Source organism: Callospermophilus lateralis, chromosome 2 (assembly GCF_048772815.1).
Source record: "Callospermophilus lateralis isolate mCalLat2 chromosome 2, mCalLat2.hap1, whole genome shotgun sequence".
Lineage (NCBI taxonomy): Eukaryota > Metazoa > Chordata > Mammalia > Rodentia > Sciuridae > Callospermophilus > Callospermophilus lateralis.
The window spans coordinates 34,423,112-34,439,305 of NC_135306.1; the positions used below are offsets into that span (position 1 = coordinate 34,423,112).

Consider the following 16,194-nt stretch of genomic DNA (forward strand, 5'->3'; position numbering starts at 1 on the left):
GACTATGTAGTGGGTAGAGTCCCTTCAATCACACCCTCAGATGCTGGTCTTCTGAAAAGCACGTGCTCCAGGCCTAGTACCAAAGGAAGAATAGCACAGAGCAGGGGGCTCTTCTGCTTATGCCCACCACTCATTTCTTCCCTTCTTCTGAACAATCAGGACCCCACCCTGGCAGTCAGTCTAACATTTCTATTTTCCTTCATGATTCCCAATTTTTCTTTTTTACCTTCGTGTACCCAAAGCTCCAGAGTACACTGCTTATAATACCCTTCACCCAGAATGCCTTTCCGCCATATTGACATCTGGCCCCATGCAACCGTCTCACCTGTCCTTAATGCCTTCTCCCACCTAGACACACCCTATGTTGGCAGTGGTGCGACAGCCCTCTGCCTTGTCTCATGTTTTGCTCTGTCTTGTTGGGTAGCTTGTTTTGTCCTTGAGGGCAGGATGATTCAGCTCCACCTCCCCCAGCATCTTCCATAGGGCTAATCCCAAGCCAGGGCATGATAAGTAGTTGCCTATGGCATGATATTTAGCTTCATGAATAAATTCTAGTACATGCAGAGTTCTCAGGATACACTGATCCTATTTAAGAGCATAATTCCACAGTTCTCTAATACATACCATTAAAGTAGCATTAAAGATTCTCCCACCGTATGTCTTGAGCTCCCCAAGGATCTGTAGATAATTTAAACGTAGCTGAGCAGCAGAAATAAGTTGCTTAAATAGAAAAACAAAAACAAAAAAGATTGTTGAAGTCAGAGTTACTCTCGCCTAAAATCTATGTAAGTTGAAAATGTTTTCCCTGAGGCTCACAACAGACAGCTGGATGGGGTGGGCAGAGACCACAGCTACACTACCTTCTGTCGGGGTTCCAGCAAATTCTGGTTCCTCTTCATGTGGAAACTAATGGCCTTCTTGATGTCTTTGCCTTTCATGTTTCGGAGTAAAGTTGGAGATATAAAGTTCTCTATTCCCCAGTCTTTCCTGCCACGAGACATTGAAGACAAGCAGGCCCTTTTGGAAAGTGTACTTGGCTTTAACGAAGAGCATAATTACATTTGATTTAGTACTTATTGTTCCCATAATATAGCTATTATAAGCCTGCTTCTCCAGCAGAAGGAGTGTGAGTGCATGTGTGCATATGCACGCGTGCTTGTGTGCTTCCCCTCAGTAGACATACATCAATACACATACTCCACACAAACCACCACAGATATTCAGGAATCAAATTCCATTGACCATTCTGGCAGCAAATGACTCTTGGTGTGGTGTGATACTCCATTAATCAGAGCAGAAGTTCTCAATCTTTTTCACTATAACATATGACAACATGTGTGACACGATCACGTATAAAGTACTTTTTTTTTTTCTTTTTACAATGCTAGGGAATTGGAACCCAGGTCCCCAAACATGCTAGGCAAGTGCTCTTCCACCAAGTAACATTCCCAGCCCAAATATTAGTTGTGGGGCAAATAAGAGCACCTACGAATCCTCAAAGCCAAGCTTCAGAATGGTGTTAGCCTAGAAGCCTCAAAATTCCTCATAAACTTGTTAAAAAATAAAGCATCTCGGACCCCTGTACCCTTGAGTTTTGACTAGTATATTGGGGGTAAGAGCAAGGATCTGTTCTATTTTAAAAATATGATTTGCCTGTATGATTCTGATGCCGAGGCAAGATACAGCTGAGATTTGGGGAGGGGCTTGGCAAACCTGGGTGATTCTACTCAGAGCGATTCTAAGCTCAGAATCAGGAGTTACTAGATCCTAGGACTTGAAAATGCCCTAAGGGGGGTACAATACAATAGGATTTGGTTTACACCCCATAAAAAATTAATTTCTGGGGCATTTCTGCCTTTGGAAGAGCTTTACTGAAGTTGTTCACTGATGGACCAGAACCTCTTTCCAGAAACTGGAAATTTACAAGGGAATCCTTTGTCATTCCCTTTGGAGTTGTCTTCTGCCCCAGAGGGAACAGGTGGGTTCTGACAGTTGGGCAAGAAAAGGGTGCAGAGGATGGATGAAAAGACAAGGACAGACAGGCAGGTGGGTGAATATCAGCTTCCCATGGAGTCCGGCCACCTGCAGAGTCACAAATGCAGCACAGCAGCTGTCCCCTGTCACTCACTCAATGTACTTCAAAGAGATCTTCTGTGGCTGGGCACATGCGTAGATCCGCTCCTGGATGTGCAGGGCTGCGAGTCGGAGTGCAGAGCTGCATTTCATTTCTACAGCAAAACGTTCCTGGAGCACATCACTGCAGCTCTAGAAGAGATTAGATACAGTAGTTGGAAAACAAGAACAGGAATATGTGTCTCCTGGTTCTTTCTGGTGAAAGCCCCAGGAGCAGGAGCTGAGTTTTGAGATGTGACTCTGACAGTTCTTGGCTGTGTGACCTCAGTTAAGTTACTAAGACTCTCTGAGCATTGGTGTTTTCCACTGCTAAATGCAGTCAGTCAGATCTACCTTACATGGTTTCTTGAAAAAAGGTAAAGTATAGGGCTGGGTTTGTGGCCCAGCAGTGGAGTGCTCACCTAGCAGGTGTGAGGCCCTGGGTTCAATCCTCAGCATCACATAAAAATAAATAAAAGATATTGTGTCCAACTACAACTAACAATAAATATTAAAAAAGATAAAGTATATAGAAGCAGGTTTCAAGATATATAATTTCATATAAATAGAGAACACTGACAATATTATTCCTGCTGTTTTTTCTGCCACTGTTTCTGTAAAACTTCGGGCAAGTCGATCCATTTGTATAGGTCCTTTGTTCTGTAGAATGCTGATGCCTCAAAAGGTTCTTTCCATCCAAATGAGAATGGTGTAATAAATGTCACCTCAGGGGCAGCAGAGGGGAGGACCAGGCTAGGAGTCAAGGAACCAAGTTTTGGCTCTGCCACTAAGTCGGTCCACACCCCCCTCAACCCCTGCACCCCAAACCACATGTCCTTCCCAAGACTCAGTTTCATTGTCTCTAAAATGAGGCTTTGAAGCACTAAAGCCCCATTTAGCAATAAAAACTGAAATGATAACAATCTTTAAATGGATTTAGAAAATGTATCATCCACATTCAGGACTAAGCCTAAATTTCATTATTATACTGCAAATCTCCTATTACAGCAACTCAATAACAGAAAAGGGAATTCTGAGGGATAATCAGGCCCCCACTCCTTCAGAAAAAAGGAATCCCTTCTAAAGAGTTGCTTAATTGCCTGGAGCTCATGTTCAGAATAACCCAATGTGCCATCTTTGAGGACAACCACCATTACTTCAGGAAGCACAGACCCAGTCACCTGCAGATAGAGGTACTCAAAGGCCACGGGGTCTTCTTTCAAGAGGTCCAGGGGGTCCTTTGGGACAAAACACACCCTGAAGAGGCAGCGGGAGTCATGTAACTCCTCCCTTTCTACCACCTGTCAAGAGTAAAGAAGACACTGTTAATCTAGCTACCCTTATAGCTATTCCATAAAACAACTTCAAAAAGGAAAAAAAAATAATGAAAGATGAACCCCAGTTTCTATTTTAATGCTACCCAAGACACAGTCATAGACCTTCATTCCTGATTTGACTCCTTTTCCCATGAGTAGAAAAAATAAAAGGTTCAAAAGAGTGATGTGTCCCAATGACCCATCTTCCAGATCCCCTTTCCAGAGGAAATCCCTTTCCAATTCCTTAAATGCCTCCAGAGGTAGTCTATGTATATGTGCCCAATGACACAGGTAAATTCTTTTCCATAAATAATAAACAGTCTAAACACCATTCTGCACCTTATTTTTTCCATTTAAACTATCTTAGAGATTTAATTTGGTTTTCTTTTTCACTGCAAATGCAATATAAGTAATTTGAAAAAGATGTTGCAAGCAGCAAACTTTCTAATTGGAGAGGGAGGGGGCCAGAACTCACCTGCAATGAGGAGGAATACCCAGAGCGACTCCCTTGAGGCTAGACCTTACTCTTGCTGTCCCCCCTGCTTAAAAGGCCCCCTCCTCATTTCTAATTGTTCAACTCTTTCCCACCTTACACACTCAGCAAGGATATGTTGAACTGACCAAGGATTTGTTGTTTGGCTTTAGAAAGTGGGTACAACAAATTACTGGTTGGCTGAACAACTGAGTGGTACCCAGGGACCAGCTGTGTTTGCTCTATCCTGAGAACAAGTCTCTATACTTGTTGGGTAAGTCCCACAAAAAGAGGCTTGGACACAGAAACCGATGCTCCCTAATAGCTCAATGCAGCAGGTATAGGGGAAACTCATAAGAGCCTGGAAGCAAAAGATTGGGGCTTTCTCAGCTGTGTTACCTTGAGTGAGGGGTCATCAATTTACCTCTCAAAGCCTTTATATCAGCATTGGTAAAATGGGGACCTTAAATCTGTGTTATGCCTACCTCAGAGGAGCAGATGAAAATCAGGCCTGATTCCCATCCTATTATCTCAGGCCAAAGGAGCTCTGAGCTTCTTGGGGCAGGAGAAAGTATATCAAGCCTGAAGAAGAGCTGAGTCTTTCCCTGGACTGAGGTGTGCAGCCAGCCCGGGCCTCCCAGTAGCAAGTCTATCCTCCCTACCTGCTGGATGAGCTCCTCCTCATGCAGCAAGTGTAGACGTGAGACGTTGTACTGCTCTTCCAGGGCCAGGGCAAAGTACTCAATACTTCGGATGGATAGCTTCTCCTTCACAGTGAGGATGATGTCCTAGCAGGCACAGAGAGACACAGGGTCAACTGAGGAACAGGGAGGCCTTCCCTAGCCTCATTGTTTCTTGATGCAACCAGGGAAGGAAAAGCCTGTTCTGAGGGGCCCATTGCCAGGTCAGCAGGGCTCCAGTTCCTGCATGTCAGGTCCTTGTGGCCCTGCACCCTGCTCTCCTCAGCCCCATGCTCCAGTACCCCGACATGGCCACTTGCTCTTGCATGACTTGCAAAGCTGAAGCCACCCAGTGGAGGCGTCTCTCTCCTCAGTGTCTGTGCTTCACCCTCTCTCTGGAGCTTCCAGTCTGCGTAGTCAACTGCTTTCCAGGCAGATTCCCACCACCCACCTGACACATGACTATGGGAAATTGTCTTGACATTTCCAACCTCAGTTTCTTCCTCTGTGAAATGGAGGATAATGATGCCTACCCTCTCAGAGTGGCTGGCAGGATGGAATGATAATTATGGCTGTGCTGAGGTCTTTATAGTTGCTAGACCACACTCCCCTCATTTGCCATGGTGGCTTTCTCTCTGTCATCGTGAATGCCTTGGGGCACTCACACATTGTTCACTCTCATTGCACACTTTTCCCATTACTCGTCAGAGGCTGCTTCTCTCCCTTCAAGTTTCAGCTGAAATGTCACCTCTTCAAAGAGGCCCTCTCTGGTCTCTGTATCTAAATGTAAATGTCCCTGTTATTCTCCATTCCAGGGCCATGTTTATTTCCCTCATTGTTATTTAATATTATTTTTTTTTTAAAAAAACAGCTATGTTTTTTTCCAGTTACCTTGGAATTTATTTAAACTAAGAGGAAAAGGTCATAATGTTTTCATGCAATACACACTTGGTTCTTTAAATAACAATTGTGACAAATAACAGAAAGAATTAAGGAATGCTGCACTGGTGATCCATACAAAACATCAACATTTTAGGTTGTACATAACTAAAGAAATATCTTACTTTTGGAAATACTGTAATAGCCAACACACAGATATATGCTTTAGGTAGGCATAGAATGCAATTTTAAAGAGGAAAAAAAATCACACTGGAACTACTCAATTTCTTTTAAACCACTGAGCAAGAAAAGCAACATTAAACTTCCATATTGATTTTACACAATTTCTATACAGAATCTTCACTTAAATCCAAGAGCAAAAGTTAAAACTCTCCTCCTCTATTTTTGGTAAATAATTCCATGGTAAACTTATATGACTTTTCCCCCTGGATTTTACCTGGGAGTGACCTTTTAAATATTTTATTTAAAAGAGGGCAGGTTTGGCACTTTTATACTGATGTCACCAATGTTAATATTTCTTAGGATCTCAGGAAGATTCATATTATTTACAGGCTGATAACACATAGGCTGGAGCTCCCACTAAGCCAGCCTCAGGTTTCTCCAGTTTATTTTGTGCATCAATTTGTGTAACAATCTCATCCATGTTGGTCTCCAATACCATTCCCCCCATCACCATTTCTGCAAGAATATTGTGAACCTTGTCTACTTAGAAAATTAAATCCAGTTCACAGGCATTTTCAAAACATTTGTCTAAGATTTCCATGAATATTTGAATTAGATCTGAAATGCCAACTCACTTTCTGATCTGCACATAATCTAACTGGTTTTCCCCTATATGTAATTTGATTCCTTTCTCTTGTGGCTTTTAATATTCTCTCCTTATTCTGTATGGTAGGCTATCTCCACCCCATTCCTAGTCCTTTCCTGTAAAAAGCCCATCTACCTTTCCATGTCTGCCACAGAGGCCACTGTTCTCTGGAAGCCTTTCATTGCTACCCATCTGGAAGTTCTCTCTCCCCTGAGCCTGAATAGTACCATTTCAGGTATGTGTCTAGTGTGTGTGTGTGTGTGTGTGTGTGTGTGTGTGTGCGCGCGCGCACGCGCGAATATGAGAGTGTATATTTTGGCTACTGCCAGTTATCTATAGCTGCATCAGCTCACCTGAACCTGCTGGTCTCCATGTTTACTCTTTCATGGTTTTTAATGATAGAATAACTCTGTTTGCTTCTTCACTACAGCTTCACCCTAACACCACTTCCTTCTTTGTTCGTATTAGTGTCATCTTTCATTGTCTCTGGATAAAATCCAAACTCTGCTGCCTGGCCATGTGAGGCCTTCCATGCCCACTCCCCAGTGACCCCTTAGCAAACAGCCTGTGTCCTGCTGCATGGTTCACTATTGCCTTGGCAAGGCCTGTTTTCCTGCTCTCTGCATTTGTTCACGTGACTCCCTCAGACTGATAGGTGCTGCACCCCACAACTGCCTGTCCCTGCCTGCACTTGTTGAAATCTTAGTTGCCCTTCACTGCTCAGTTCAGGCACAGCTTCTTCCCTAGTCTTGGTCAGCATCTTGGCAGCATGGAAGAGACAGTACTTTGCCTATTCCCTCTCTTTATAGCCCTTATTTCATCTTGTCCTAGATACCTGAAGGAAATCTAGACTGTTCACTCTCCCTCAACTAGACTTCAGGCTCCTGAAGACAGATGCCACCCTTTACCATAGCATCTCAAGTGGGTGCTTTTTAAATATACGTTGAACTGACTTCAAGGCAAAACAGAGTATGCAGGGGCCTGGGCCTGTTCTCATATCTTGCCTGGGTTTTTAGCTGCTCTTGTATTTGAATAGTAGTTGGAGACAAGAGGCAGAGAAGCCTGATTACCAGTGAAGGCTTAGGAGTGTTAGAGGACCTTGGACAAGTCACTTCACCTCTGAGTCCCAATTTACTCCCTTATAAGAGGTGATATGTATACTTGCTGAGGTTGTGCAACTAAATGAGATAACACAGTGCCTGGCTGATCACAAGTGCTCAGACCACAGTGACTGTGAGAACACCAAGGCAGATGCAGGGCAAGATGCTACAGGTCCTCAGAGTCAGCCAATTCTCCCAAGAAAGAGGTTCAAGTTTACTCTTATTACCTTCACAGTTGTGTTTGCCTCAAACTTGAAAGCTTTGGTCTGTCCATTCTCCAAGTACAGCTTGAGCACATTGGGCATACACAGTAGAGAATTTCCCTGGAAAACATAAGAATAGGGTTGTGTCTCTGACACAATGTTCCTGCCCCTGGGTGTGTCAAATTCTTGGCTGCCTGGTTTGGAGAGTAGGATCTTCTCTAACCTCACCATGTCAGGGGTTGCTTCTTGGCATTAGGGAATTTCACCAAAGGTCAGTTATGCTTTGCCAATGGACACCCATGGGAACTGTTAGATCTGATGGACGGTGGAAAACAGTGACCCTTGCACAGCCCTCTGCAGTGTCCCATGACCAACAGCTGGCATTTCTCTGCTGGTTGCCACCTTTATGGGACAATTTGGCAAATGAGACCACCAGCACACATGCTCTGCATATTGGGCTTTTCTGAGATTCTTGAACCCTGCAATGAGGGTCTGGCATGGAATAGGGGGTGAACAGCTTCCTTAGCCTGAGATCCCTGTCATTTTACTGCTATATTGCCCATAATGAACCACTGCCAAAGGACAGAGGGATGCCCTCCACCTCCACCCACCCCAGCCAATCACCCCAGATTTGTGAGATCTTTGAGGAACTATGCCACTCCTGCAGGATTTTTGGAAAGAAGACACAGGGCTGGTCTTGGTTTGATGACCCCATGCCTGTCAGGATTCCTGGGGTGGGGCAGAGCAGGGTTTTGGAGAATTCCCCAAGGACCAGTTCTCATAAAAAGTGATTTCTGAGTGTTCATCTACAAGTGAAAAGGGGTCTTAGGGCTGGTGTCCTCTAGAATCACTGTAAGATTATAGAGCCCAGGATTTGAATAGAATTGCCCTTCTCTACAAAGGGTTTAGGTATAAAGCTCACCTGGGTAAAGAAGTTTATCACCTTTACTTTTTTCAAAATTCCTGCGGCCTTTTCTGATGAGAATCTTGAGTCTTCTAAATATAAGAGTGCTTGTATCTTCTAAGCAAGACTCACAATCCTACTATTCTCTACACCATTTTTTTAAACCACAGTGTTTTGTAGAGACAAAAAAGAAATATGGTCATAGTCCAGTGTCACTTCACACCTGATGAGGACAAAGGGTTTCCAATTGCTCACTCTGCTGTCATCTCACTTTTCTGGCTTTGGGTGCTTAGAAATCCTAATTTTTGGATTTCCCACGGGGGAAACTTTTTCCTTCGTACTTCATTATTCAGACTTATCAGGTTTACAAAAACATCCACGATATCACATACTTATCATCTAGTTTTTTCTACATTCTCTAATTTTCACTTGTATTTGTAAGTTGCTTTTAGAGAGACTCAATAACAGCATATATCTAATTCTATGTTCATTTGTTTTATTTGACACATATTTTGTATATAATTTTTAGTGGGCGTAATATTTACACTTTTAATAGCTTTCTAATATTCTATCAAGTTGAACTATCAGAATTGATGTAATCATTCCTCTTCACTGAAGAGTTAGCATTTTTTTCTATTTCTTAGTTATTTAAAATATCAATACTATAAATATCTTTAAATATATTTTAAAATAGATTTTTGCATTTAAATTATTTTACATTCTAAATTAATAGGAAACTGTGCTACTTTTTACAACAGTCATTAATTTGTGCTTTTTTTCCTCCCAAAAAATGTTGGAACCAATTTATAAAGCCCCAGTTAGTGCAGACTGTAGTTATTTTCTCAGCATCAAGGTTTCCATTTTAGTGACATCAAGCACCAAGTGTCACTTTATATCTTCCTTGGCATTTCTTTAACTGTGAGCAAAGTTAAACACATGCCAGATGCTAGTTTACTACTTAAAATTCTTCTAGCATGACTGGGTATCCCTGAAGCTGCCTTATCATTTTTCAAAGGGAAAAGTTTAACAATCAGTTTTATCATCTTTTTAAGTATTTGAAAGGATGAATAGACAGGTCGCCCCATGAGGCCTCACTGTTTCACAGTATCTGCCTCTTGTGGCTGATGCATACTCCCCAAGACTCTCCTTGGTGCCCAAACCTGCAAGTCTTCCCAGAGACATCATCTAGAGCCCTGCTCCTCTAAGCTCCCCATCCCCACCTAAACTCTGAGCCAGGATGACAGTAAGTTCAGGCCTCAGACCTTGTCCTTATCTGTCTTCTCAGTGAATGCCAGTTGTGGGGGGGCCGTCATAGCCCTTTTAACAAATTATTGTCTTGGCAATCTGGTCCACACTTGAGGTGACCCTATTCTCTACCTGTCCTGTTACCTCCATTGCTCATTTCTGTGCACTGCTCTTGAAATCACATGTCAAACCTAAACTTAATCTGCTAAAGAGATTCAATCTACTTTTATAAATATGGACACCCAGAAACTCAAATATTGTTGACCAACAACATCATAGGTCTTTTCTGATTATTTATTTGGCTACCCTCTGGCTCCTTCCAGAAAAAAATTCACCTTTCTCTCAGGTCTAATGAAAGGTCTAAAAGATCTTTCTCTCAGGTCTTTTAAATGGCTGGACAGAGAGAGAATAAAGGCTTTGTAGATGTGGAACAGGTCACCTGGATCCTTTGTTAAAAGGGCCAGGAATCCCTCCCACCCAGTACTCCTGCCCCACAATTTGCTGGTCTCTGTAGCAAGAAGACCAGATAAGAAAAAATTTTTACTTCAAAGTTTCAAAATCTAATATTTGCCTAGGCATGACAGCATGCATCTGTAATCCCAGTGGCTCAGGAGGCTGAGGCAGGAGGATTGCAAGTTCAAAGTCAGCCTCAGCAACTTAGCAAGGCCCTATGCAACTTAGAAAGACCCTGACTCTAAATAAAATATTTTGAAAGAACTGGGGAGATGGCTTAGTGGTTAAACATCCCAGGTTCAATTTCTGATACCTGCCCCTCCCCCCCCCCCAAATCTAATATTGGCTGCTGTATTCAGAATGGCAATAGTTATAGATTATTATGTAAATTATGAATAAATGAGCCTTTATCCAAAAATCCACATCAAAAACATCAAACTTTAGCCAACATTTTCACTTCCTAAATGGGTCTTCTGGCTGCAGATATAGCTCAGTTGGTAGAATGCTGGCCTCATATGCATAAGGCCCTGGTTTAATCCCCAGTACCACACACACTAAAAAAACAAATAGGTCTTCTGAATCTCCAACCCTGGGTCTTTATGTTTCAATGAGGACTAGATAGTATGTCATAATGAAAAACAGAAGAAATGAAGTCACATAGACCTGGGTTCCTGTCTTTTCTTACTATGTGATTTTAGTAGTTAATTCTCTTAATCTCTCTAAGCCTCTGCTTACTCTTTTATTAAAATACCTCGCTTGTAGAGTATTGTGATGATTTAGGATTATGTACATAAAAAGTTTAGGTCACTTAATACAGGCTTAATAGATAATGGACTCTTAAAAAAAAAGCAATCCCCACCATTTATATAACTGTTATCAATAAATCACTCTAGAGGGGATAATTAAGTTGAAGGTTCATAATAAGAAATTAACTATTGGAATTTATTGAAATTACATGGGCAGAAGAAAGAAGCCTCAGGATAACATAGAGCTACACCCAAGACTTCTTTCCTAGTCCCACTCATAGCCCAGAACTCTCACCGGCATCCCTTGTTCAGGGCCTGCAGGTATCTGACTGAGGGTGCATGAAGCCTCTAGCAAAAGTGTTGCTCTGTGTCCTCTCTGTGCTATGGGATTTCAGGGTTTCAGGGAGTCTATGCTAGAAAGTGCTCACCAGCCTTTTTCTTTTCATTTAAGACAAGGTATGGCAAAATTGCCCAGTCTGGCCTTGAACCTGTGATCTTCCTGCCTCACCCTGCCAAATGGCTGGGATTGTCTGGCTTCATCATCAGGAGTAGTTGCAATCCCCTGACTAGTGACACACCTGGCTGTGTCCACTGACAAGAACTTCCTCAGCAAAATGCACCTTCACAGGATTGGTCTTCAGCCTGGCCCTCTTCTCCTCAGTCAGGAAGGAAGATTTGGGAACTCCCTAAAAAACATCAACATAACATATTTTAGAACAGTGCTTCCATAAAAGCCATGTATATCTTCTCATTTCTTAAAAATACTCTGACAGCTATTATGGATTTAATTAAAACTTATGGGAAAAGATGCCATTCCATTTCAACATCTCTTCTCCTAAAATCTAGGAATCCCAACACAGACAATGCTTTCATGTGTTTGAACAGCTGAAAATTCAATATGGCAGCAAAGAGGCTATAATATGATGAAGACAGAGAACTGACTTGTGAAGGAGGAGGACTGGGTTCCAACCCAAGCTCTATTAACTTGACAGTTGTAAGAACTATCTCAAACCTAAATTCCCATGAAAGAAAACTAGAGGTGTCTGCATGTGTAAAACAAAACAAAATAACTGTGTCTTTGACCAAGTCCTTGCCCCTCTTTGGCCTTCAATCTTCCCATCTGTACAATGTGAGAGGTAGAATTCCCTGAAGGTCTGACCCCTGTGACTTAACCTTTGGCCCTTCTTTTCTCTGTTCTAGAAAAGAAAGATCATCATTGGTTGGTGTATATAAATGTTGAAGCCCTTGGACTAGACTGTATTAAGATAAACTGTAGCACTTGACAAGAAGAATCTTATATGATTTAGAGCAACAGGATGTGATCTTCCTGGATGAAATCCCAATACACTATTTCTCAGTCTAGCTTCCTATGTTGCCTGGTCTGAATGGCCCTTTAAGCCAGCCTCTAGGATGTTAAATGTGTAAGAGTCCTGATAGGGAGCTCTGTGCGATGTTCTGTGTAGCTGAGGGAAGAGATACGTAACAGCAATCAGGAAAACTGCTGGAGATAATGTCACAGATTCAGATTTATCAACATACTAACATCATAAAGTATGGAACATAAGAAAATAACCCTAAAAATTTAATGCAAGAAGATATATAAATTTATTGGTAATTAGAATCTTGGTGTGACAATTCAGCACCTCAAATATATAATTTGCTTTAAAATAACAACAACAAACATTTAGTAGAAGAGAAGGGGAACTAGGAATGTTCCAAGAGACATTCACCTGTAGAAATTACTGGTCAAGAGGGATAGAAGAAATAAGTAAAAAAAGAAAATCACAATATAAGCTAGTGAGGAGAGTATTTGACTACTTTGAATGAGTTTAAAACTCTTTCCCAGGTGAATCTAGGGAGCTCATGGACAAGGTCACAAATGACATTCCACATGGGAAAAGAATGGAGAAAATATTAGGAGACTAAAGATGTTCAAATAGCAAGTTTCCTAGACAATGAATATGGAGGATTCAGAAAAACACATACTGGTAAGCTTTGTCATAAATTTTTGGAGAAATCTAAGACAAGAGATGATCAGAGAGCTTTTAGGCAGCAATCACTAACAACTAATATGGAGTTACCAAGAATAAGTCAAAGTCAACCAAGGTCATTTTTCTTTTGAAGATAGGATTCCAGATTGGTAAGCCAGGGTCTTGTGGATATGGAAGTATTCCTTCATTCTTGTAAAGCATTTGATAATCTCTCCTATAATCCCCCTGTGGAGAAGGCCAAAGGCAGAGCCATTAGGTGGATTCAAAACTGGTTGACCTACACTCAAAATAGTCTTGATTTCTTTCTTTCCTCACCCACCTTTGACATCTTGGGCATTGAACCCAGGGTTTTGCACATGCTAGGCAAGTGCTCTACTACTGAGCTACACCCTGATTTCCAAATGAGAAACTCAGGCTCCCTTTGGCTCGATCTTTATCAATGCTGTATAGCAATGCCTTAGTTGAGGTCAGAGAAAGTGAATTTATAGTGAATGACACAGAACTGCAAGATTTTGTTCAGAAGATTTCAAGCAGCAGAAATTGAGAGGAAAGATCAAGGAACTGGGAATCTAAAAGAAGGCTGCACAGAAAACTTGAGAAGCTAAGGGTCAAAATCCAGGAAATCACCAAGAACAAACATAAGAGGGTAAAGAAAGAGCTGAAAGGAACAAGATAAAGTGAGCAGTCAAAGTGACCGGTATAACCATCCCCACCCTAGAGACTCAAGGGAATGAGAAAACAGGCAGAACAGAGGAGAGATCCAGAGAGAGGAGGAACTTGCAGGAGGCAACCATTGTTGTCTCTAACCTTAGGGAGAACAATTCTGAAAGACTTAGATCCAGAGCTAGATCATGCTAAAGAAAATTAACTGGCCAGCAGTTGGGGGAGTCTTGGAAGAGGAGGTTTCCTGACAGAAAGGGAGATGACTGCAGCTGGCAACTGTACAAATAAACCTTTCAGTCCCACAATTCCCTGACTATAAAATGTCAGCATGCCAGAACACCGGGCCAAAGCGACATGACCTGACAGGGATTAAAGTGAAGTGTGGCACTGAGGATCAAAAATATTAATTGCACAAGCATGGGATTGGGGGTGCTTGGCTTGAAAGCTATTCATTTGAAAACTAGCTCAGTATTTAGTTGACCACAAGTTTCACCCAAGTCAACAGTGTGATTGGGCTTGCCAAAATGTTAACCCAATCTCAGGCTTCACTAGCATTCTTGGTGCATCTCAGAAGGGCACCCTCCATTTCTCATGGTCCTTTTTGGTTGCTGGTGGAACTGTAATCCTTTGGGGGTGCCACTATTTGGGAGAAATACCATGAAACTGGAATTCATTCAGAAAGCTACCATGGAAGTGAGAGTTCAGAAAAACACATCTATGAGAAGAGTTGATGGAACAGTTATTTAGATTAAAGAAGAGAAGGTCACAGTTCCAGATCTATGGGGTGCTATTTCATACTAGGTAGAGTTGTTTTTAACTAGGACTAGTTGGTGGGAGTCACAGGGAAAAAGGGCTTCTCTTACATTTGGAGCTACCCAACTCTGAAACTGGCTGCTTTGAGAAAGAAAGAGCTCTCTTTCATGGAAATGCCCAACCCACAAGACCCACAGTTGTTCCTACATCTGAATATCAGTATCATGTACCTTGGCATCTAGAATATACTGTAAAACACCCACTTAAGTGCACTTGGGTTAGCTGGTGTTTTAAAGAGACAACTGGAAGAATATGAGCTACCCTTGATTCTAGTACTTTTAAGTTCTCCCAGGGTTCTGACCTAATTCATCAGAGAGAATTCAGCAGACACATGCTGATAACATCTCTGTGTTTTTGCTGAGGTAAGAGTTAATGCTTAAAAGAGCATCAACAGGGACAAGTTGGAAAACATTTTTACATCTTTTTCGAATACCCACCCCCTGCCCTGAGTTATGCAATGTGATTTTATGAAAACAGCAGGGGTTAAGGACATACAACAGCATAATGTTATCAAGTGTGTGTTCTGCAATCTACTACCTGGAAAACAACCCAACCCTGGATATGAGACAATGGGTGTGTGAGGCCCCATGTCCTCATCCATAAAAGGGGGATAATGAGTGTACCTGCCTTGGAAGTTTTCCTTTCGGAGACATTCACTATCAGTATTAATTTTGTTATAAATAATTAATATAGTATGATTAATATCAACAAATACAGATCTTTAAAATTAAACCAAAAATATTTTTCCATAAAATTGTATGTCCTAGAGAAGCAGTAATTAATTTCCAACTTTGGATTTTATCATTTCTAATTGATTTCAAGTCATCTGAGGATTCCAAGAATCTACGTCTCCTTGCTGAAGCAAGACACATATGGCTGTTTGCAATGCTTGCAAAATGCTCCAGGACATTTCTGGTGAGAGGCCCAGTGTGGGTGGGGGACAGCCAATGTTCAGGGAATTTCTCAGAGGCACTGACAACCTGCTTTCCCTTTAGGACCTCCAGAGAAACAGGATTCATATTACTCCTTTCCTGGAAATCTCGTGGGATTCTAAGAGTGGTAGAGAAATACAGCAATTTTCCTTTCTTTCCCACTTTTCATTTAAATTTTTTTTTTTTTTTTTTTTTTAGTTTTTGGTGGATCTTTATTTATTTATTTATATGTGGTGCTGAGAATCAAACCCAGTACTTCATACATGCTAGGCAAGCGCTCTAGCACTGAGCTACAACCCCAGCCCCCTACTTTTCATTTTTTAAAGGATGCTGCTATATGATGTTTCCCTCCCTATTTACGTAAGTGTTTTATTTTGCTTATTTCTTGGAAATGGAGTAAGGAAAAAAATTCCCACCTAAGTAAGATTAAGAAGTTCCCCATTGAGATGATAATCAGCTAAATAAAAAGAATGTCTTAACACCTGCACCACCATTTATACTGATTAGCCTTCCCTGTGCTTTATTGGTTTCTCATTATTTCATAGGTTTAGAATAGAAAAATCTCCACTTATTGTGCATAAAACACTTGGTTTGTCATATACCTGGCAAACATCTTAATCCTAATTAGGTGGATATTTTCCTACTCTATTTGCAAAAAATAACACTTGTCGAGTAAGGAGGGGAGATCATTTCTTTGCTTGTGAAGTGTTTAGACTACAGGAACTTTATATTTTCACATAATGAAATAGCCATTTGTCTCACTGTACTGTTCCTATTGCCTAGGTACTTAGGAACTCTTTCTAAAACCTGTGACCTTATACATATCCATCCATGTTGTTTACATTTCTATGGTTTG

The 16,194-nt window shown here is 41.5% G+C and overlaps 1 protein-coding gene across 2 annotated transcripts in view; it reads right to left on the minus strand.

Annotated features, from left to right (window-relative positions):
• Frmpd1 (FERM and PDZ domain containing 1) overlaps nt 1–16,194 on the minus strand; it is a 49,026-nt gene that overhangs the window by 11,298 nt on the left and 21,534 nt on the right. For both annotated transcript variants that reach the window (XM_076843264.2, XM_076843262.2), the window contains exons 5-11: nt 11,518–11,625; nt 7,616–7,711; nt 4,563–4,688; nt 3,294–3,413; nt 2,129–2,265; nt 861–987; nt 625–720 (exon numbers count right to left, since the gene is read on the minus strand). In XM_076843264.2, the coding sequence (XP_076699379.1) occupies nt 625–720; nt 861–987; nt 2,129–2,265; nt 3,294–3,413; nt 4,563–4,688; nt 7,616–7,711; nt 11,518–11,625 (810 nt within the window). The remainder of the gene's footprint in view (nt 1–624; nt 721–860; nt 988–2,128; nt 2,266–3,293; nt 3,414–4,562; nt 4,689–7,615; nt 7,712–11,517; nt 11,626–16,194) is intronic.